This window comes from Muntiacus reevesi, chromosome 9 (assembly GCF_963930625.1).
Source record: "Muntiacus reevesi chromosome 9, mMunRee1.1, whole genome shotgun sequence".
Taxonomy (NCBI): domain Eukaryota; kingdom Metazoa; phylum Chordata; class Mammalia; order Artiodactyla; family Cervidae; genus Muntiacus; species Muntiacus reevesi.
The window spans coordinates 26,253,099-26,278,347 of NC_089257.1; the positions used below are offsets into that span (position 1 = coordinate 26,253,099).

Here is a 25,249-nt window from a genome sequence, read left to right on the forward strand (position 1 = left end):
CAGGACTTGTCAAGCACCTACTATTATCCTAGGTGTTGAAAATACATGGACGCGTCACACCAAGGAGCGTTATTCTATAGGAGAGTCACACATTAATCAAGTAAACAAATGAATAGATAGTAAGTGAAGAAAATAAAGCAGAGTAATGAGGTTGAAAGTCATGGGTGAGAGGAGGTGTTATTTTAAAACAGGGTGGTCAGGGAAGGCCTGAGGACATATTATTTCTGTGAAGGACATGAAGGAACAAGTCTCAAGAATAGCTGGGAAAAAGCATGTTTCAAGGCAGAGAACAGCCAAGTGCAAAGGCAGGGAAATTAGGGCTTCTCAGAACAGACAAAGCCCAGTGTAGAAGGAGTGCAACGAACACAGTAGAGAAGCTTTACAGAAGAAGCTGAAGAGGCAGGCAGCTAGGAGCTGCCAGGGCTGGGACCAAACCTTGGTATGACCAACTCCAAAGCCTCTGTATTTTCCACTACTTTTCTAGTATCTATGCAGAGTATACCAACTAAACTAAAGCAGAGTCAGAACAAATTTTTCTCATAAGAAAAGACTAGACTAGAATGAAATAAGCCTACCTCAGACTGACAGCAATTCTGGGACTAAGGAGCCTGTGGGCTACAGACCATAGGGTTGTAAAGAGTCAGACACGACTAGTGACTGAGCATGCATGTGTGCTGGAACTGAATGAAGAAATGTTTCTTATCCACCTCGTCTATATATGGAGCTAAAAGTAGGACCTCCTGACAAAGGCCCTCCATCCACCACATGAAATTAACAGGAACATAATGCTGGAGGCAATGCTGGTGCTCCCAGGTTAAGCCACACCATGGTGGTGATGACAGAAAGACTGAGTGTCCCAGGGAATGAGCTTATGTACTCTTAAGGCTTTTGACCACAAGCTTACTCCTTGTGTTTAGAAGTTAACTTTTAATTTCCCCTGAAGGTCAGTTGGTAAAGAATCTGCCTGCAATGTAGGAAACCCTGGTTCAATTCCTGGGTCAGGAAGATCCCCTGGAGAAGGGAAAGGCTACCCACTCCAGTATTCTGTCCTAGAGAATTCCAGACTGTATGGTCCATGGGGTCGCAAAGAATCAGACACGACTAAATGACTTTCACTCACTTTAACTTACTTATGATATTTATAACCAGAAGTGCCATTTTCCCAGTTAATTGTGACAGTTTATATGTGAAATAAATGACTGCCCTATATTTGCTAGGGATATATGTCATGAACCAAAACTTTGGCCACATAGATAAAAGTGTGAGCACCGATATAAAAGAAGACCTTTTACTGATTTAAAAAAAATGTCTTTAACAAAAGATATTTTGCTTTTAAGAGTTCTTACAAGTTACAGTCTAACATTACTAGTCCCTTTTCATCACCTAAGGTAATTAAATATGTCTCTCTAACAAAATCTATTATTAATCTGGGTTTTAAAGTTCAGCATCAGAATAGCATATACAAAACACACTGATTTTCTCATTCAGGGATCATTAATGCACTCTCAGGAATCAGTTAAAAACAAACAAAGCAAAAATAACTACAAAAAAACATAAATACTTGAGGAAACTAAAAAAATCTAAAATAATGCCTAAATACATCTACTTAAAAAAAAGGTTGGTCAGACTAGATAGATACACTTTTATTTCACTATCAGCATAACTATTACTACTATTTTTTCAAGAAAAGGCAGTTTAGGTTCATCTATAAGAGTCATTAATCATAAACAAGTAGCAGAAAATCAATTCTGGCCACAGGCTCCCAGTAAACTTTTGTTGCTAATTTTATACTTATAAACCTGATAAAGTATGAATGGTAATCATTGGTTAATAACAGCCAATAATTAAGTTTCTGTCATGCTGAGAATTACTTTAATGATTTCTATCCATTAAATAATCAGCCTAAGCTTGAAGAATTAGGTGGACATTAAAAAAATTAAGAGAAAAACTGATACATCACCCACTTCTGCAGAAAGGCAGAGGAAGCTTTGGACATTCACTTAGGATAGAACCTTCTCTGCTTCTCTACCAGATCCCTTAATTCTTCTGGGTGTGCTAAGAATTAGTTCTAAAAAGAAATATAACTGAAAACATACAACATGACTGTCATGCCTACTATACTGTATCTGTGACACTGACATGAATATAAGCATTAGCTGCCACTATGATTTAAGACACAGATGCACCAAAGAAGCTAGGCTGCAGGCCAAGACTAAGTGTGTTCTGCCTCCAACAGCGTCCTTGGCACTTGTTTTCTTAAAATTATGTTACATGTGTAGGCAAAGTCAAGTCTATGTGCTTTTGCACAATATATATTCTGAGCAATATGTTTGCTTAATGCAACATTAAAACAGCAACCATGACACTTTAATTTTCTTCATAAACACAACGGATCAGAAGTAACTCCTTCTTTTCTCCTCTACTTGAATTTTTAGTTGACAAAATAAGGAGAAAGGATGCCCCTCACTATTTCAACAATGTGTAATAAGATATCTGGGGGGCAGCTTATGCCAAAGCCTGCAATTTCTCAGTCTTACCAGAAGATACCCTTTCTGAAGATGACATGAAGACAAAATTTTTTCCAAAGCTCACCTCAGCGTTTAACTCAAAACACAGGCATTTTTAGTGGTATACAAGCATGCTTTAAGGATCCATTTTTCTCATAAAATCCTTTGTAATATGTCACAGTTTGAAGACTGAAGGCTTTGAGTTTCTTAGGTAGAGAGTTAAAGAATAAGGGCAAGGAAAGGATCAGGTAACAAGACAAAGATGGCAAAGATATAAAAAACGTAACTCTGCAACAGTGCTTCCTTTAGGGTACCCAATAAGATAACGCCCTTCTATCCTCCTTAGGAAATGTCAGACCTACCATGATGACTTTCAACTTGGGTTTAAAAAAGATCTTTATTCACCATTTATATATTAGGCACACACGGAGAGAAGGGAAAGAGGAAGAAAACTCTACTTCTTTATCCCACTGCTCTCACACCACTGATCTGCCCTCTAAAAGTTCACTCATCACCAACTTCAAGAGCCTTTTCTCCCTTCCTCCTTGACTTACATCCATCTCCTAGATGCCCTCCAACACAGAAATTTGTGCCTTTTAAAATGTTTCCCAGTTGATTATCTCAGTCATAACTTTATCACTTTATTATCAAACCTACATCTCTAGTCCTGAACTGTCTCTCAAGACGCATCTTCACCTCAACAACCCTGCTATCTGCAATCTGGCTTGTCAGCACTGACAATAAACTTCAAACCAAACACATTATTCATCAGTTACTCCATCAAGACAAGTGGTTCCACCAATCCCTTATTTCTATTTATGGGGCCAAGACATCGCCTGGCCCAGGATCCTAAGCACACTCCTTGAGTCGTTGCTCTCCCGCTCCATTCTCTACAGACTTCTGGATTTTCTCCTTGTAATGCTGTCTCCATCATTGACATTCTCATCTGTGTTCAGGGACTCATTCTCTCCTACCTGGACCACTTTATGAGCCTATTAACTTATCTCCTTACCTCAAGTCTTCTTCTGCTCCAGTTTATCTTTCACAAATTTGCAAAATTGATATTTCTATGGTACACCTATTATTACTTGGCATTTCATCAAGTCTTCAACATTTAATGAATTAATATAGACTCTTTATCTTCTTCAGATATACAGGTAAGTGTATCATGTTATAAAGAAAGCTGTTTTGACCCATTTTTACAGAGACTTTTTACTAAGGTATAGGTTGGTAGAAGATTAACAAAATTAACATACAAGTAGCAGATATTAAATAAGGATTGATGTGGGGAAAGACCTAGGCTTAACTACCTATCAGGATTCTTTAATTTTTAATGGTTAAGTGAAACTTGTTAGTTGTTCAACTAACGATTTACTGTTGCCTTTCAGCCAGGGGTCAGAACAGCTGATTTCCAACTCATGTATGAGTATGGCACAGACTTCACATTATGTGCTTAAGAAACCAATCAGTAAGGCTGAAGTACAGATAACAGGATATCTGAGAATTAAAGCCATACAGCTTCCATTAAAAGAAATATCCATCAATAAACCGCTTCAATGAAGAGTAAAATAATCCAATGAAAAGAAAGAAAAGTCACCTGATCAGGCAATGCCACTTAATAATTTAATAACTTTGCTCTATCCCAACTTGTAAAAATTTTAGCCAACATTACTGATCATTTCTTATCAAATATAAGATAAACTGAGAAGAGTTTATTGCTTCAAAATGCTAACTCAATTTGAAAATTTAATATTACTCTAATAGAAATGTGGCATACACTACTACAGCAATTTCACATTAGTTCATATGCCTATTTGATTAATCCTTGTCTTTCCCACTAGACTAATTTTCAATACAGCAGGTGCCGTCTAGTTCAATATATTCTTGACAGACACAAAACTTAAAATTAATCTAAAATATGATATAGTCCCAATAAAAATATCATAGTCTTCCTGCCCAACCCCGCCAGTGGGGCTAGATAAATTATTTAAAAACCATTTGGAAGAACATAAAGAAAAAAAACAAGAAAACTGGTTTATTGAAAAATAAGAGAAAGGATAGCGCTATCAGATTTTGTTTTTTTGGGTTCCAAAATCACTGCAGATGGTGATTGCAGCCATGAAATTAAAAGACGCTTACTCCTTGGAAGGAAAGTTATGACCAACCTAGACAGCATATTAAAAAGCAGAGATATTACTTTGTCAACAAAGGTCTGTCTAGTCAAGGCTATGGTTTTTCCAGTTGTCATGTATGGAAGTGAGAGTTGGACATAAAGAAAGCTGAGCACAGAAGAATTGATGTTTTTGAACTGTGGTGTTAGAGAAGAGTCCTGAGAGTCCCTTGGACAGCAAGGAGACCCAACCAGTCCATCCTAAAGGAAATCAGTCCTGGGTGTTCATTGGAAGGACTGATGTTGAAGCTGAAACTGCAATACTTTGGCCACCTGATGTGAAGAACTGACTCAATGGAAAAGATCCCGATGCTGGGAAAGATTGAAGGAGGAGGATGAGATGGTTGGATGGCATCACCGACTCAATGGACATAAGTTTGAGCAAGCTCCGGGAGTTGATGGACAGGGAAGCCTGGTGTGCTGCAGTCCTTGGGGTCACAAAGATTCAGACACAACTGAGCAACTGAACTGAACTGATCAGATTTTAAAGCTTACTGTAAAATATTTCTAATTAAGAGTGTGGTTCAAAAAAAAAAAATGGGGTACTAATTCATGGATAGACTGATCAATGGAATAGAAAAGAAAATCTAAAATGAGACGGAAATTGCTTTGATCATACACATGTGATTGCATCATTAGCTCACATGAACTTAAAACAATGCAAAGATTCACCATCCTGCTCACTAATTTTCTCAATTTATCATCATTTCTAAGGTTTTGGCTTAGCTATCAAATTAGAACTGTTCTTCAGTAATGCTGCAATTATTCAAAAAAGCAACCCTTGCATAAAATACAATTTTATGCTGACAAAAGCAATTAAAAGTACAAAAGAGTAGTGAATTTCCTTTTAAATCTTACACTGAATAAGTCCTTCTTTAAACACTTTCAAAAATAGATGATCATATAAATACTGGAACTGGGTATTACAAAAAGCACACACATACTCTTTAGTGAATATCCCTCGAGGGCCAGTGGCTGTGCCCTGGTTAGCATCCAGCGCGTGCTTTTCCAGAATATTGCGGGCAGCTGGACTTAAACGGAACCTAAGAAGAAAATACAAAATCAAAGGAACCAATTAACACTTACATTTGATTCTAAATGTCAACATCTTTGCTGATAATTAGAAAAATAAAAATGTATAATGAAGCTAAAACAACTCCTACAGACAGTGACAGTCAAATAAGCTAATATGTACTAACCTGGTTTATTTTACTAATAAGATATTTTCACACAATTTAATTACTATTCTAAAATATAAGAAACCATATTGTTCCTTCATGTACTTTTTATTATAGTAAGATATCATTTGAAGCATTTTTAGGTGTTTTTATTGAGTGGATTAAGTACAGTAACAACAGTCTGCAGCCATCACCACCATCCAGCTCCAGAACTTTATCATCCTCCCAAAATGAAACTGCACACCAATTAATAACTCCCCATTCGTTCCTCCCACCAGCCCCTGGCAACCATCACGGTACTCTCTGTCTTTACTGATTTGACTACTCTGGGTAACTTGTAAGTGAAATCATTCATTATTTGTCTTTTTGTGATTGGTTTATTTTACCTACACATCTTCAAGATTCATCCATATTATGTGTCAGCATTTCTTCCCTTGTTAATACCAACATTCCATTGTATGTATATATATGTGTGTACAATACACATATATATTGTATATCAAGCTCTAATACCTGTCAGAAACTCAAATGCAGGGTAGGTAGAAATGTGTGTTAAAATTCTAATTCCATTTTATATCAGTTATACATTTGAAATTGGAATTCACATTACAGTAATTAGGATTCCATAAATAGGAACACAATATGAAGTTTGGTACACTGAATTCCATTCTGGAATCTTAAAACCTAACTCAGGAATTCAATGCAGACAGCAAATATTTGCTTTGCTCTCCACAAGACGTATAGGGCCTTCACAGTACTTGGAATATTTGGGTATTCAGTGCTATTTGTCTGTGGAATAAACAATGATGGTAAAATAATCATTCCTAGATCTCAGTTTCCTAAGAGAAGAACGGGAAGATCAGCAACTTCTTACTTAATCTACGAAGATGTTTTAAATAGGATAATGATTAAAATATTCCAAAAGTTGCATAATCTTTAAAAAAAAATTATTCAAATAAGTGTCCCTTGTGGCTCAGATGGTAAAGAATCTGCCTGCAATGTAGGAGACCTGGGTTCAATCCCTGAGTTAAGAAGATTCCCTGGAAAAGGAAATGGCTACCCACTCTAGTATTCTTTCCTGGAGAATCCCATGGACAGAGTAGCCTGGCGGGCCACAGTCCATGGTGTCATAGAGTCGGACACAACTGGGCAACTAATACTTACCATGTTCACATTTAGATCAGAAAACAGATTTAAGAAAGTACCATTTTGGAGAAGGGAATGGCAACCCAGTCCAGTATTTTTGCCTGGAGAGTTCCATGGACAGAGGAGCATGGCAGGCTATAGTCCATGGAGTCTCTAAGAGTTGGACATGACTGAGTGAATTTCACTGTCATTTATTCAAATAAACATACTCACTGCAGTTTTCCTGGTGCGTGTTCCTTCTTGACAGGGGTAGAAATCTGTGGTTCCGGTGAGGGGGGAGGCACTGATGGTTTTGCAGCTGGTGGTGGAGGACCTATATCTTTAGGAATTTCAACATGTTTCCAATCTTCTCCTTCTTCAACTAGCAAACCAATCAGTGAACCCAACCGTATATTTTTAGATCCTTCTGCCACCTATATTTAAAAAAGAAAATAATTGCAGAGAAAGATTCATGATTTCGTGAAGTAGTTTATTATTCGGATAATTCTGTACCTGTTAGAAATCTCTCTCAAAATAAGCTAAAAGCGCTATCTGAGCTAGCCTACCTCCTCCCTTCCACTTACCATGTTCCTTGCCTATGTTCCCTCACTTACCCCTTCCTTCCCCACTCTCCTCCTTCGTTACTAATGCTAACTCCTGAAATTAAAAACAAACAAACAAACAAAAAACAGAAAATCTCTCCTCTTTCTGACAGGCTTCAACTACGTAAGAGCTACCATTACTATCTTCCTTTTGATGTCATTCAGTACAAATCTGAAATAAGAGTTATAGTTACATGTCTTAACTATTTGTCTTTCCCAATAGTTTCCACAATGGCTTAGGAATTCCGACACCTCATAAGGGATTAACTCCTTTAAATAAGTTATATGCACTAAAGTTAAAGTAAAATCTTTGCAGTAAACTTAGTCTCTGAAAAAAAGTGTCCCATTGTATGGATGGAACTGGTCATGTACTTTGGTTAACAATAAGTGTGTGTGCGCGTGTGTGTGCACGTGTGCGTGTGTGTGCGCGCGTGTGTGTGCACGTGTGCGTGTGCGCACGTATGTGTGTGTGCGTGTGTGTGCACGTGTGCGTGTGCGTGTGTACGTGTGTGTGCATGCGCACGTGTGTGTGTGTGTGCGTGCGTGCACGTGTGCGCTGAGTCTCTCAGCTGAGCCCAACTCTCCGTGACCCCAAGGACTGTAGCCCATCACGCTTCTCTGCCCATGGAATTCTCCAGGCCAGACTACTGGAGTGGGTTGCCATTCCCTTCTCCAGTGGATCTTCCCAACCCAGGGATCAAACCCAGGTCTCCTGCATTACAGGCAGATTCTTTATCATCTGAGCCACCAGGGAAGTCCATAATAAGTGTCCTTTCCACATTTCTCTTTCCCTTGTATGTATAATTACAAAAGCTAAGACATAAAAAGTAAAACCTCATGGATTTTCTGTAAGTGTATGAGAAACACAGTAATGTCTTAGCTAACCATTCTTTCATAGATAATGTCAATTAAATGCATAAATAAAGACAAGATGATTTTTTAATGCAAATATATTTTAAGCATTGTGGCAGGATTAATTTATAAAGAAAAGGTTGCTTCTTATTTAATTATTAAAAGAAGTCCAGAATAACCTTCAGATGATATTATATATTCAGTACTGGAAGAAAATGTCATTCCTTTAAAATGTTCTATTATTCTCTTTCAATTACTTTAAATAAGGTTCATTAGAGACATACTTAAACGAATAATATACTGTAGGATGTTCACTAATATAGTAATTATAAATAAAAGTGTAACAGAATGAGGTTGACATTTCTAAGTAACACTAATTTTCATGCTTATTAGTATGTGCACTATTAAAATAATAAGTTTTGAGAGTTAGGAAGCTTCCTAAACTTACTAATTACTGATGGAGCAAAATACATATAAAAAACTGGTATATAAAACTAAATAAAGATGTTTAATGAATAGCAGCTGAGGAAAAATGATAAACAATCTAAGAACAATTTGTTTGTCACGTACTAAAAAGTTTTACTTCTTTGGACTGCTCATTTTTTTAAACTATGTCAAAAAGATGAGTTAAGATTATTAATAGGTTAACATTTTTTCTTATTTTAAAAATGTCTATTTGTTTGCTTATGAACTGCTAACTCAAAATCACAAAGTAAAATGACCAATTTTCTTAAAAAATTGATAGAAGAAAGTATTAAGTGATATGAAGTCCATCTGATGTTCATTCCTATCAAAACTGAACAAGAAACAGGATCAATATCCAAGTTCAAAGAACACCACTCAAATAAAAAGCATGTTTAAAAAAAGGGAAGGTTTATCCTAGAGATATCAACAGGTTTCTGAAATCAGATATTATACTGAATCTGAAACTGACACCTCATCTTTTGCTTCATTTATTGCAATAAATCATAAAAATAATTCTGTACATACCCTACCAATTTATATCTTCAGAAGTAGGCAATAATGAGCATTTAGTATCATTTTTCTTTTCACCATATCTAAGTATTAAGTAAATTTTATTTTTAACTACTCATATTTTTCCATTAAAAAATGACATGATGGAACATGAAACACTAAATGCAATGAACAATGGTATACTACTACACAACTTGAATATATTAATAGAAGGTCAAATAAAACAATGTCTATTATAGTTCCACTTAAAGCCACACTAAAGTCATTACACAAACTTAAAGATCACTTCTCTTTTTCTATTCCCTTAGTGCAGTAAGAGATCTTTTAGAGGTGTGCTAGTTTCCTGTAGATATTTGCTGACATTGTAGTCAGCAAATGTTTAAAATTGATGAAGACTCAGTAACAAAAAAATAAATTATGCTCTTTTCAAAGCTGTGTTGAGAAACCAAATGAGTCTTTGTTACTGCTCCCTGAGTTAGGACTGTGGATGTGCTTTGCTCTATGACAGAATATGGAGCTTAATGACACCTCAGAGGCCCAGGTCTTTCCCCAGGCACTTGACTTACTTGATTAAAACTCTCTCCTACTCTTGTGTCACTGATTTCTTAATACTAAAAGAAAGAGTTTTACACTTAGTTCTGCTAAAACAGCTCAATAATGCTCAAATATTGGATCTAGAGTCTGTCATTTAAATTAATAGGCTCCCCTAATAATTTTTTACAGGTTCCTTGGGTTTCAATGCTGGCTCTGCTACTGATTAGTTATGTGACCTTGGTGAGGTTTATCTCACCCTGCCTGCTTCTTCATCTGTAAAATGGAAATAATAATAGTAACTACTTCACAAAGTTATTATATGAAGTAAATGAGTTATATATAAGACACTTAGAATAGTACTAGACATCTAGGAAATGCTACGTAGATGGGAAAGATGCTATTATTATGATTACAGTGATGTCTTTCTCCAAGTTTTTTTTTTTTTTTGTATAACATATATATATGTATTTAAATTCATACCTTATGTACATATAGATGGACATATTTATTTCTCTCCATTTTTTTTCCAACTTATTGCCCTCAAGGTCTATCTGTGTTGTTACAAATGGCAAGATTTCATTCTTTTTTAATGGCCAAATAGTATTCCATTGTGTATTTATATTCCAGTTTCTTTATCCATTCACTCATTGATGGACACTTAGGTAGTTTCTGTAACTTAGCTGCTGTAAATAATCCTGGAGGAAACATGGGAGTGCAGATATCTTTTTGAGTTAGTGTTTTCTTTTTCTTTGGGTAAATATCAGAAGTGGAATTGCTGGATCACATGATAGTTCTATTTTAAAATTTTAGGAACCTCCATACTGCTTCCCATAGTGGCTGCACCACCAACAGTTTACATTCCCACCAACAGTATACAGGAGTCTCCTTTTATCCACATCCTCACCAATACTCGTTTCTTATCCTTTTGATAACAGCTGTTCTAACAGTTGTGAGGTAATACCTCATTGTGGTTAGGTTTGCATTTCTCTGATGATTAATGATGTTGAACATCTTTTCATGTAACTGCTGGCTGTCTTCTTTGAAAAAATGTCTATTCAGATCTTCTGCCCATTTTTAAATTGGATTGCTTGCTTTTTTTTTTTTCCTATTGAGTTGTATGACTTCTTTATGTATTTTGGATATCAGCCCCTTTTCAGATACATGCCTTACATATATTCTCTCCCATTTTGTGGGCTGCCTTTGCATTTTGCTGCTGGTTTTCTTTGCTGTAGAGAGCTTTCTGTTTGATGTACCCTACTTGTTCATTTTTACTTTTGTCGCTTTCACTTTTTTGTGTCAAAAAATCATAGCTGAGACCTATGTTAAGGACCTTACCAAGTTAGGGTTAGGGTTATTTTAAAACAAAAAAAATACTCAACATGGATCAAGCAGGAACTACAGGGAAGTACCCCGCATTGCTAAAGGCTGGAAATTCATACAAAAAGGCCCAACCACGAGGCTGGCTGCACCAGAGTGTAAACAGCAGCATGTGAGACACCGAGGTGGTGTTATGTATTTCTTGATAAACATACACATACACAGAGTCTGAATTCCATCCCTAGGCCCAGACCCCTAGTATGAGTTCTCTTTATCAGAGACATCCCCACAAGCTGAAATGTATTATCTGCAAAAGTGTTAAAAGACAGCCCCTCTGGTAAGCTCACCAGTATACCCAAGGATATGGGATAATGAAGACACAAAATATCTACAGCAGTACTTGCCAGGAGAGAAATTGTCTGAGGGGGTTCATGCCATTAAAGGTGCTCATAAGTACTGCCTGTTTTGATTCTGACATTAAGAAATAATCAGTAAGTTAAGAAATTATTTAAATAGTTTTCTTCTTTAAAACAGAACAGCTTGAGAGTTGCTAAGTGAGGACTGAAGGAGCACACACAATGGTTAGTAGAAATGAGCTGAGTCACATGACTGACTTAAAAGCTGGTTTTAAACCAGTCCAGATTTTCCCATCATAGTCTGAACCATTTACAGTTTGAAATTTTTGTTCTTTAATATATATATTTAACTTATATGCATAATGAAGAGTGGTTTAAAAGGAAGATACGTAAGAAACAGTGAAGCAGAAAACAAATCAACGACAATCTAAAATGCAGAGTGGAGAAGAAACACTTAAGTCCTTGAATACCAGTTTGCCTGGCACTCAAGCTGGGCACTGTTCTTGCACAGTATTAACTCATTTAATGCTCTTAAAAACCTTTGAAGTGCTATTATTATTCCCACATATAGATAAGTAAACTGAGGCTGAGAAGGAAAGGCTAAATAACTTGCTCAAGATCCCAGGGCTAGTAAGGCAGGAGTCAGATGCAGTGTGCCAATAGAGACAACATTCAATATGATCAATGCCGTGTCTGTAAATTATATTCACATGATCAAAACGATCACATAGCACCTCAAGACAGTGCTATTTTTACAAGGAAGCTTAAAAAAGAAGAGTAGATGATAAATGATTTAGTTTTTAGCTCATGGGAAACACAGACTCATTTACTACTTTAATGTCATTTATCCATTTCAATATTAAAAAATTTAGAACTGAGACTATTTCCCATTTAGTAGACTTTGCTCTGAGCTTTGAGAGGGTATTTTCTCAATTAAAAATACAGTCAATGAAGAAGAATCAACTGAAAGGTTTCACAACTTCAAATTTCAACAGATAATTTTCAAACTACAAAAGGTAATTTTGAAGAAGATTGCAAGCAACTTAATAAAAAATAAGGGAGGGTAGGAGGGAACCTAACAGTAAAATAAAACCATGGTGAAAAATCCATTCTTTAGAAAACACCAGTGACACAGTACTGGAGGGAGATATATTGAAGACATTGACTGAATTAGAGGAACAGTACCAAAAATAATTACGATCTGTTGTTGTTTTTCTAATAGGTTTCCCAGGTGGTACGAGTGTAAAGAATCCACCTGCCAATGCAGGAGATGCAAGAGACACAGGTTCAGTCTCTGGGTGGGGAAGACCCCCTGCAGTAGGAAATGGCAACCCACTCCAGTACTCTTGCCTGGGAAATGCCAAGGACAAGAGAAGCCTGGCAGGCCACACAGTCCATGGGGCCACAGAGAGTCGGACACGACTGAGCACTACTTTTTGCAATATTCAGATAATCAATAAAGGAATTTAAAAAATCGGTTTTAATATATATAGATGTTAAAATTTAGAAAGAATTCTATTTTTGAAAATTGTTTTGAAGAGTAACAGCCTACTCCAAAATAAAAATCAATGACTGTATTGCCAGTCAATAAACTAAAATTTTAAAAAATTATGTTTAAATATATCCTAACATCTTACATCTTCTTCACCCCAAAAGCATCCTGACTTGTATGACAAATTATATAGTAACCCTAAATATATTTGGAGCCAATCTTAAACTCTTCAAAAAAAGTCATCTTAATATTCTATTTTATTGTTTTTTAATCACTAAGTCATGTTCAACTCTTCGTGACCCCATAGACTGTAGCCCTCCAGGCTCCTCTGTCCACAGGATTTCCTAGGCAAGAATACTGGAGTGGGTTGCCATTTCCTTCTCCAGGGAACCTTTCCAACCCAGGGATCGAACCTGTGTCTCCTGCATTAGCAAGCAGATTCTTTACCAATGAGCCACCAGGGAATCCCCTCATTTTATTACTTTACCATTTAAAACATCTGCTATCTAATTTGCTGAATAATAAATTTAAGACTAAACTTATGAACTGATACATGTGTAACAGTTTAAGGTTTTTACATGACAATTTACCAGTGTGATTAAATGAGAATTTAATAACTCTCCCATTAACTTAATTGGAAATAAATCATAAAATTATCTATACTGGCAGCAGTTATTCTTTATTAATATTATTGAGAGTGTCTAAGCTTTTTTCCTGGCTCTAAATGAGCCACCAGGACTTCCCTGGTGGCTCAGATGGTAAAGCATCCGCTTACAATGCGGGAAACCTGGGTTCAATCCCTGGGTTGGGAAGATCTCCTGGAGAAGGAAACGGCAACCCGTTTCCCATCAAGAATAAGAATACAGTATTCTTGCCTGAAAATCCCATGGACCAAGGAGCCTAGTAGGCTACAGTCCACGGGGTCGCAAAGAGTCGGACATGACTGAGCGACTCCACTTTTCAAGCTTTTTTCCTGGCTCTAAATGAAATATAATAATTAATATTTTATATTTAAAATGGAACTCATGTGTAACTATATGGCTGATTCATGTCAATGTATGACAAAACCCACTGAAATGTTGTGAAGTGATTGGCCTCCAACTAATAAAATAATATTTAAAAAAATAAATAAATAAATAAAATGGAACTCAGATGTAAAAATTATGAGTACTAAGAAAAGAATAAAATCGGGGTTGGGGAGAAAATAAAAAACTCTCGAAGATTATGGAAATAAATCCCTATGAAGAGCAAAACAGGTTATAATTCCTAATCTTTCAAACATGTGGGCAAACTAAAAACTGGAGTTTTATATCATCAGTTCAGTTCAGTTCAGTCGCTCGGTCATGTCTGACTCTTCACAACCCCATGAACCACAGCACGCCAGGCCTCCCTGTCCATCACCAACTCCCGGAGTCCACCCAAACCCATGTCCATTGAGTCAATGATGCCATCCAACCATCTCGTCCTCTGTTGTCCCATTCTCCTCCTGCCCCAATCTTTCCCAGCATCAGGGTCTTTTCCAATGAGTCAGCTCTTCGCATCAGGTGGCCAAAGGATTGGAGTTTTAGCTTCAACATCAGTTCCTATGCAATATTGCTCTTTACAGCATCAAATCTTGCTTTTATCACCAGTCCTATTCACAACTGGGTGTTGTTTTTGCTTTGGCTCCATCCATCCTTTTATATCATCACCTGCCTTTTAATAAGCTCAATTAACCAATTCCTTGATTCTGAAAGTAAGATTCTCTTACATGTATTCTTATAAAAATCATCTTATTATGGGTGCTAATATGAGAATTATTCCAGAATGAAAGACAAAGTTCTAACTTGCGAATGAAAGGTTAAGAATGGAGGGAGGTAAAAGGCTTTAAAAATATCAGTAATACCACCTTAACTTCCCTCCATTTGTCCCCCTATAAAATTGCACACTGTGATATGAATATACTCCCACTCCTATTATCCAAAATGCATGTGGAATAATAATAAAGCCACAGAGCTCTAAAGCACACACATACAGCCTTTGGCAAGGAAATAGCTATTTGTACAACTAAAGCTATTATCAATCATACTACCTCACACCACCTTTTCAGAGCTTTGGGGCCCAGATGAATAGGTACTCCTGACCTAAGACATCATTATTAATCTGAAATGTATTACGAAGCACCTGAGTGAAAAATGTTATCAATTCTGGAAGACTTTCATAGCCAAACAATCCAGAACTGAGCCCAAAGACATAGCTTGCCAAAAGTACACACAGCTGGGCTTATTACATGTGCTAATTTAAACAACGTTCTTCCTTTTCAAAATGCAGCGTAAATTAGTGAAAGAAACTATTTTTGGTAAGAACATTTACTTTTTTCTAGTTAAAAAGGTACAGAACTTTTAGTCTTGCATTCATATTTCCTCCTAGGAAGTATTTTCAACAATGTGTTTTAACATGGCTATCAGTAGGGAAGACGACAATTGAAAGGAATTTTGACAAATTAGAATGCAAAAAATAAAATATTAAGTATGACATCCCAAAGTACAGTCTCTGGATACAATGTACCAAAGAAGGCATTATATCCATGGTCAAAGTGGAGGTGAGCTGGTGGCTCAGAAGTGAGACCACATAAAGGGACTACTAAGAGATGTGCAGCGTGTCTGTATAAATCACGCTACAGAGGCATGAATGGATGCTTAATGTCCAGTCACAAAAACCAACACAAACTATGAGATAAATACACAGGCTGAAATGGGGTTATGGTCACCAAGACTGAACGAATAAGTGTAATAATAATGGGAACGGTGATGTTTACCAACACTTAGTGGGTGATAGGCCTTGTAATGGGAGATGGAAATGGCAACCCACTCCAGCGTTCCTGCCTGGAGAATCCCAGGGACAGAGGAGCCTAGTGGGCTGCTGTCTATGGGGTCGCATAGAGTTGGACACGACTGAAGCGACTTAGCAGCAGCAGCAGCAGCAGCAGGCCTTGTAATGAGCATATATGCATTATCTCAATCTCTACTATTACCCCATAACCTACGGTATTACAGCTACCTCCACTTTACTAGAATGCTAAAGAATTTGCCAATCATGACATAACTAACTGGCAGAATTGATCATCTATATGAATCGGGTAACAGTGTGATTCCAGAGCCTGTAATCTTAGCTTCTATATCACACTATCCATTTACTGTCCTAGAAGGTAAGAAACAAACATGCCCTATCAGTGAGTATACCATGTAACCACAGACAGGCTTTATGCATTTTATTTCACTTACTTTTCATATAAACTCTAACATTCCATTATTTTAAAAAAATGCCTGTTATAGAAAATTGACAAAAAGAATAGAGAGAAAAACAGAAAAAGAGCAGGAGAATCATTTAGTTCTACTACCCAAAGACAAACCTCAAATTTTTATAACACTTCATTCCAATCTTGTTTATATTTGTATTTTTATTTAAAGTTCTGTAAGACTGTAATCACCATCTATATATAATTATAAAAGCATTTTTCCAAAATTTTTTGAATTTTTGTTAACTTATAATGAAATCACATTTTTTCCTAGGAATTATTTTTGAATGGCTACATGGTATTTCCTTCTGTTAATTAAGTAACCTCTCTTGTATTGCTACACATTTTTGTTGAAGGGCTATACTAACTTCAGCATTTAATAAACAACTAAAGTTTTCCAAGTAACAGCTTCATATTTTTAATTAGTTATAAAGCAAAGACTGTTCAGAGAAGTTTTCAAAATTACTACAGTATATTAAAACTTAGATCTAAAAGGAAATGACTATGGACCCATAGCATATTTTCTTTTGCTCATATAACAGAAAATATGCTATCAAAAGATATGACTGTCAACAACATGCAGTGAAATATTCCACATACATATCTTTTTAGGGCTTCCCAGGTAGTTCAGTGGTAAAGAATCTACCTGCCCATGCAGGAGAGACAGGTTTGATCCCTACGTCGGGAAAAGCCCCTGGAAGAGGAAATGGCAACTCACTTCAGCATTCTTGCCTGGGAAATCCCATGGACAGAGGAACCTGGTGGATTACAGGCCATGGGGTCACAAAGAGTCAGACAAGACTTAGCACATAACCACAGATACATTTTTATGCAATTACATTTTAAACAATTGTAAAAATATATAAAGAATGAATAAAACTGTAAGGATGAGGAAGTATCAGGGAACTTATGTGTGGCTATGAAACCCACACAAAAGACTCTGCACAGGACAACTTCAAACAATCTTGTCTAGCGGAAGGAGATGAGCTGACTTTATACACTTTCCAGGCCTGGAAGTCCTGAGGATAGACGAAGATAAGATTTCTCGTTTTCATGAGACTGCAGTACAACATTTCTTAAAAAAAAAAATTTACCAATTACAAACTTGGAAACTGCAAGCTCAAGCTTTAACTATTGTTCTCTTTGTCTTTAAATTTCACCTCGAGCACTTCTCTCATCCCTCAGGTCAGAATGCTTCTCACTTTCCACTAGAGAACCCAAAATACTAAGCATCTTTATCATAGTTGAAATAGTTCTATGTTGTCTGATCATCACTGATTATTATTAGACATCACACTGAAATATTTTAAACATCTGGATTTAAAATGTATATGTAGATATAATACAACACACAACCATAACAACATAAACAAAGAGGTACAAATAAATACTAACTCAATTTCAAAGAACTTGACAGTTAAGAAACCTTCACCCTGCTGAAGACAATGAAAATAAAAACTTACCACTATTCTGGCCAAGATGCCATCGTCGCTTGCATCTAAGGTAACCACAGCTTTGTCAGTCTCTATCTCACATAAGGCATCTCCAGCACTCACGGCTTCCCCTACAAAACAAGACTGGGTTGGTTTTGTTTTTTAAATGTGAGTACTAGTTATGGGAGTTGGTGGGTGTACAGTGTTTAAAACATGATAATAAGTATCAAAATACTCAACAGCTATTTCTGGGCTGTGGACTGACAAGTAATTCTCATACTATGTGTATGTTTCTGTGTGTTTCTGTTTATGTGTATATATAGTATGATTTGTCACATTTTCCAAAAGCCCAATAATGACATAAGTTATATCTCTTATAATAAAAAAGTGATTACAGAGATTATTGAGCAAATATTAAATCACATTTTATGGAGAATAGTAGGGGATGCATATCCTCCTCTGAACAAATCAATTCCAGACCCCACAGTCCTTCCTTTTGAATATATTTTGACTATTATTCCTTAAGAAAACAGTTTTACAATTAACTGCACCTCTTTAACATCTTAAGTGAATTCAGAAACCCTGCTGGCACAAAGCAAAAATGAATAAAAACATATGAAGCATGATGAGAGAAAATCAAAGCCACAGCTAAGGTCATATAAGAAACGTTTCTGTGCCACAGAAACGGTATGGATATTCAAACATGCTGAGCAGAAACTGACCTGCTGGCTTCTGGATCTAGAAGCAGGTGGTAGAGAGGAAGGGTGATGTACAGTGGTTTTCTCTGGTGCAAAGGGAACTAAAAGCAGGGATCGATTCTCTCCTTAAGGCTAGGGCTGGATCATGGCTCTATTTGCAATAGGAGACGGATAAAACAAGGAACCCAAACTCTGACTGGAACTATGGCTTTAAATCAGAAGTGTGGGTCTGATAAGGTACTAACAAGGGAACGAAAACTACCTAAAAACCAGGAACAGAGCCAAGCCACCCTCTGGTTCCATTAGTGCATCTGCCAGTATACCGAATAACAGCAAAATCTAGCAAAATCCCTAGATTGAGGGTGGGAAGGGGAGACTCAGGGAACAGGTGGGAAGACACTGAAACTAAAACAAAAACATTCTCGTCAAAAGTAAACGGCAAAACAAAATTCCAAACCATGAAGAAATTTAATGCCAAGAAGGAAAACCACAGAAATCAGGAATCAACTCAGACATTCATTTCAGATGCAATCCGTTTAGTGCAACCCACCAAAGATTTTAAAATAAGTATCTTAAGGATGTTCAGAAACAGAAACGAAGGTATAAGATCCATCACATGAAAAAGAGATTAAAAAAGAAAATTAATGTACAGAAACAAAACATTATCAGGTTGAAAGGGAAAAAAAAAACTGAACTGGAAATTTTAGGTATGAAAAATAGAGTGAATGAAACCTTATTAAAAAAAAACAACAGTTAATGGATATATTCTACAGGTGAGGTAGTGAAAGAATGATTTAGTAAATTAAAGATAGCTTCAATAAACTACCTGGAACTTAATATGAGCAGACAAAAAGTTAAGTAGAAAAGAGCAGTTGCGGACATAAATTGAGGCTGCAATGTTTGTCCAAAGGACTTCCAAGGGAAGAGATGGAAGAGAATAGTGGAGAAACAGTAACTGAAGAGATAATTGCTGAGAATTTCCTAGAACTGAAAAGAAACATGTATCTTCAAAATGAAAGAGTACTGAATGAGTTTACAGTGTGATGATCTATGATGTATTGACTAGGAGGGGACACAGGGAGTCTTGGAACTTGCTGGAAATATTCTGCATTGTGACTAGGTGTTGGTAACCTGGATACACGTGCATATAAAAATTAACTGAGTTTACACTTTGTGCAGGTAATACCTTGATAAAGAGAATTACTGCATACACATGACTCCACATTGTAGATACACTGGATCGAAGTTGCATATAGTCAACAATAGAAACAATCTTAAACAGCTATCAGAGGGAAAAAAAAGAGATTACCTCAAGGGATGGCAGACTGAGAGCACACTTCTCAGCAGCTGCAATAGAGGTCGGAACACATTGGAGTAATATCTTCAAAAAGCTGAGGAAAAACAACTGTCTAGAATTTTATATGCAGCCAAACCACCATTCAAGAATGAAGGGAAAGTATTCTTTAGATACACAGAGTCTAAGAAAATTTACCACTTATTGATGAGCTACTACAAAATGCAGTTTATCAAAAAGAAAAGTAGACAGAGGGGATTCATGGTCTATGCAAAACAAGTTAGCACAGGAGAGGATAAAGTGTTAACTACTAATCATTTACAAGGTGATTTCTGAGGGGTTAAAAAAGTTTACAATTCAAACAGTAAAAAAATAATAAGATGGATAAGGTTATTTTTGGCTTGATAAAACATACAGAACTTTGATATAGACAGAACTTTGATATAGACAGGAGAAAAAAATACTGGATAACTACATTCCACTGGCAAAATATAATTAAATATGTATCCTAAAAACTTAATGTGTATGCCAAAAAATAAAAAAATGGAAATACAACCTACAGCATTCATAAAAGCAGGAAATATAGAAAATAACAAAATGTATTATCTAATTAAAGGCAGATGAAAAGAAAAAAGCAAAGAATAAAAACAGAAAACACAAAAATGGCAGAAGTTCAAATGTACCAGTAATTGCAATTAATATAAATGGATTAAAGCCACCTACTGAAAGTAAGAGATTATCACACAAATTAAAAAAATAAAATCTGTGTAAATGTTGCTTATAAGAAACAGACCTAAAACAAAAAATAGAATAAAAGGAGAAAGAAAAATATAAAACACAGAAACACACCCCCTTGCACACACACCAAAAATAGCTGGCATAGCAATATGAATAGGCATTCTGAATAAAAGAACATGAAGGAAAATCTAAAACGCTGAAATAACAAATATGCTCTAGAAGTTCACTGTACTAAAACTCCTTCACTGTATACCAAGATTTTCACATAGATGGTTATAATATACCTCAGTTAAAATAGTTTAGAACAAATACAAACTATTTTAATGAAATAAACTATCTGTTAGGTATTTACTGAACACCTAAATGGTGCTCTCTCTCTAACCCCAGAGAGATTTTCCTACTTAACCAATATTTATTGAAAATACATTATGGCACTGAGGATTCAACAGTGAGGGGAAAATAAAAAACAAAATGGTTAAGATTTCTGACCTCACGAAGCTTCCTTACTATCTTGTGACAAATTAAGTGGAAATTACAGTGGGATTAGGGGAAGTCAGGATGCTATGGCAACAGTCAAGAGGGGCATCTAATTCAGTTTTTGGTAGATGAGAGAAAGTTTTCTTTAAAAAAAAAAAAAAAAAAATCTGAGCCTGAAAAGATGAGGAGGCAATCCAGCAGTGGGGCAAGTGATCCCGGCAGAAGGCACAGCATACCCAAAGCCTCTGAGGCAAAAGAGAACAGGGACCTTCTAAGGATCTGGCTAACAGTACCTGAGCGAAGCAACAAGAGGTTAGGCTGGTGAAGGAAGCAGGAATCAGACCCAAAAAACAATCTTTTGTCTGTCACTCAGAGAAAGCTACTGTGCCAGATTATACAATCTCACATTATTTCTTTATCTGACACATTTCAGGGTAGTTAGGACAGGTTACATTGCAAAAGGAAAGGAATCACATCCTAATACATTTCTGTTGTAACCACGGAAAAAATAATTAAAAGAGCAACCTGCAGTTAAATCCTTCTTTGAGACACCTAGGAAAGAAATTCTTCCCATAGGAAAACTATAAAATAGTGTTTAGTCATTTCAGCTTGCCTGTTTCAAATTCCAAACACCCTTTGAAAATCGTTCACAAATTGTATCTCAGCCATAGATCAACCTAGATCATTTTTTTCCTATTCCTGAATCCCTAGAGTAGTTGTAATTAATCACAAGTTGCACTATGAAATGTTGTTCCTGCTATTAATTATTTTTTAAAAATGGGTTTTCCTCTATTTATCAAACTATGAACTTCACAATAGGAATAGGACGCACCTCAGGTGTTTCATACTCTGCCTCATTCCCTGGACTCCAGGTAGTGCCTCATACATAATGAGTGTGAGATTAAAACATTTCAGGAAAAAATTGAAGTATTATCACAATTCCTCATTTCCTTATAAGGTATACATCAATCTGTCCTTTAAACAAAGCTGAACAGTTTCTTTCAGTTCTACATTTGATTTGTAGCATGTTTCTGACATTTAAAAACTTAAGTATCCTGTCTTTTTATTTTAATTAAATGTACACCCATTCACAAAAAACAGACATACATATTAGCTCTATGAGAGTCCTAAGAGGGAGATAAAATGTAAAGAAACACAGAGAGAAGCATCTAATTATGTGGTGAACTTTCCCTAGGAACCACAGCAAAGTTTAAAACATTGTATTATTATGTAAGGCACACTACCCCTAATATCACACAACTAAGGTTCGACATACACATCAATAATCAAAGATAAAGTGAATGCCAAAGAAAAATTTTGAGCCATGAGGATTCCAAATACATTCAGTTTCAGCCTTGGTCAACAATTTAGTGCTATAACTGGGAGAGCCGGCAAGGCACAGGAGTGACACAGAGCTCTTCCAACACAGACACAGGTTTATTCCAAGCTCTGACACTTACTGGTAATTTTGACCGAGTTACTTATTAATGTCTCTCTGACTCTAAGGAAGATTTTGAATGTACAGCCATTAGGAAAAAAAAAAGTCGTGAAACTGCCAATGTTAACTCTTCACATAACCTCTTCAAAAGGCACTTCACAACATCTTTAGATTAAGAAGTTAGATACGTTATGAATGACCACTGGAACCAAGATTCATTCCAGCTCCCTACTGTGTGCGTACTGTTATCACCTCAGACAGATCGTCCAACACACAGCTAGTACATAAGGCATTCATCAGTAAGCGAGGGGTGTAAACACAACAGCGAGATGTGGCTCGTCCACCCCGAGGTCAGGTCTAGCGAGAGGCCGGTACAGAGCATCACGGCCGGCGCCAGGCGCCAGAGGCCCCTCAGCTGCCGCGAGGAGGGCTGACTGCAGAAGGAGCCGCGGCCTGGCCGTGTTCCTGCGAGTCCCTGCGCCATCGCCTCGCCGTGCGGGTCAGCAGCCGAGGTGGAGCGGGCCCGGAGCGAGAGTGCGGGCCCCAGGAGGGGCCGGAGCGGAGGCCCGCCCGGGGGCCGCTCCCCAGCACCGAAGCCAGCACGGTCATCACGCTGAGCCTGGGTCCGGTGGGCGGCTGGGGGCCGGAGCGCGCGCAGCGTCCCTCTCTCTCAGACTCGGGTGTGTGCAGACCGGCACCGGAGATCTGTATAACTAAGCACATTCCGTGACTCTGGTAAGGTAATTCTGGTCGACGAATGTCAAGAAAAGGTGTGTGCGGTGGAAGCGGGGGAGCCCGCGTGAGCCACATCTACATGAACGATAAAGAAGGCACCGCGCCTCAGTGTTAAATGGAGCCACGATGGCAGCGATGATGAGAGACAAAAATCACTGCTATCAACACAAATATTTACCAGCTGCCCCTATGGGAATGGCACTGCGCAAGTGTCATAATAAATAATAATAAACAGACCTGCTCTAAGAAGCTTCTAGTCTGACTGAGGAAGACTAGCAAGCAGGCCAGGAAGCCCCACCCAGTCAGAGCCAGGCAGCGCAGGAGGACGGAGAGGGGCCCCTCCCAGGGTGTGCCAACTCTGTCCATCACACGTGAAGAGACACCATCTGTAGGCCCCGGGACCCCGGCCATCAGCTCCCAGGCCATCCCCCGGGACCCCGGCCATCAGCTCCCAGGCCACCTGGAGTCCCACTCTGGGGCCCTGCAGGCACACGTGCTGTTTGAGAAGGCAACTGCTCGCAGCGCTAACCGCCCCTGCATCCCCGGGCTCCCGTTGTACTGCAGTGCCCGCCACACAGGTGGCCTTACACTGGACACTGCAGACACACACTTCCATCACCGCAGAAAGCCCTGCTGAATAACATCATCTGTAATTCAACTCTACAAGTCTGACATAACAGAAATATTAACAATAAATGTGAAATGCTATGCATAATGATGAAATGTGATTCAGCAATAAAAGGAATGAATTGTTCACACATGCTACAACATGGATGAACTGCAAATGCACGCTAAATCGAAGAAGCCAGTCATAAAAAAGCTTCATAAAACATGATTCTATTTACATTAAATGCCCAGAGAAGGCAAATTTTTAGAGACAAAAGCAGATCAAGATAGTGATAAGAGAAAGAAGTGACTACAATCAAGCATTAGGGAATTTTTTGGGGTGATAGAAATGTTCTAAAACTGGATTTTGATGACGGTTTCAGAACTCTATATATTCACTAAAAATCACTGAATTATGCATTTAAAGTAGCTGAAGACTACAATGTGTATATTATACCTCAAAAGCTGTTAAAATAGTAGTATATTGAAACAACAGTTATTTGTGAAACACATATTTTAAAAATTTTCCATTTTAGCATCCAAACATGTATACAAATCCCCAGAAAAAAACAGAAACCAAAGCCATCTACAATAAAAGCCAGAGACCCATTTAACTTTCCAGTAGCACCTGGTAATAACAATTCAGTGATCAACTCATCCAAGACAGTTTTATTTCTGAATTCTATACACTATATTAGTTAGGTACAGTCTAAGTTCTGCTCAAAAATTGTTTGAAATATTCAGGATTCCCAGTCACATGACAGAAGGAAAGCTCACATAAAATGACAGTTTCTGACAGATAACAAGCACCAAGGGCAGCAGCAGTACCATTGCTGATGAAGCAAGTTCTACGTGGGTTCCAGATGTGGCCAAGTATCTCACAAAAGTGTTAGTATCTCAGCCTAGTTTTGTTCCAGTGTTTCAGGATATGCTCTTAAATATCTCAAGAAAGAAAACAATGCTTTTCATACCCTTAAATATGCTCTCAAAAGAGGAGGGAACAAGATTTTCTTCCTTTGTTGTTTTAACAGATTTGACCTTCCAGTTTAGTTCTATTCAGTCGCTCAGTCATGTCCAACTCTTTGCAACCCCATGATTTGACCTTTAAATTGATGAAAAAATAATCTATATACACTTTAAATAAAAATATCTGATGCACACTTCCCCCATCAAATAACAAGCTTGTAATAAAAATGTGGAATTGGAAAAAAAAAAAAAAAATGTGGAATTGCAGTACAATTCACCTTTCAGCAGGTTTTGAAACTATACATGTTACCTAGCACTTTTGAACTGTTTTCTCTACTAAATGATGCATATTCTTTACTTAATCCTCAGACTGAAATTAAGTATTGTAATATTCATTATGAAACTACTTTTCTAACACTCAATAGACTAACAAAGATGGGAATAATTTATATGAGGTATTATTGCATGTTTCCGTGTGA

At 37.2% G+C, this 25,249-nt stretch overlaps 1 protein-coding gene across 2 annotated transcripts in view; it reads right to left on the reverse strand.

Annotated features, from left to right (window-relative positions):
• Positions 1 to 25,249, reverse strand: part of PDHX (pyruvate dehydrogenase complex component X) — a 71,688-nt gene that overhangs the window by 18,243 nt on the left and 28,196 nt on the right. For both annotated transcript variants that reach the window (XM_065943957.1, XM_065943958.1), the window contains exons 3-5: positions 17,849 to 17,949; positions 7,215 to 7,414; positions 5,622 to 5,720 (exon numbers count right to left, since the gene is read on the reverse strand). In XM_065943957.1, the coding sequence (XP_065800029.1) occupies positions 5,622 to 5,720; positions 7,215 to 7,414; positions 17,849 to 17,949 (400 nt within the window). The remainder of the gene's footprint in view (positions 1 to 5,621; positions 5,721 to 7,214; positions 7,415 to 17,848; positions 17,950 to 25,249) is intronic.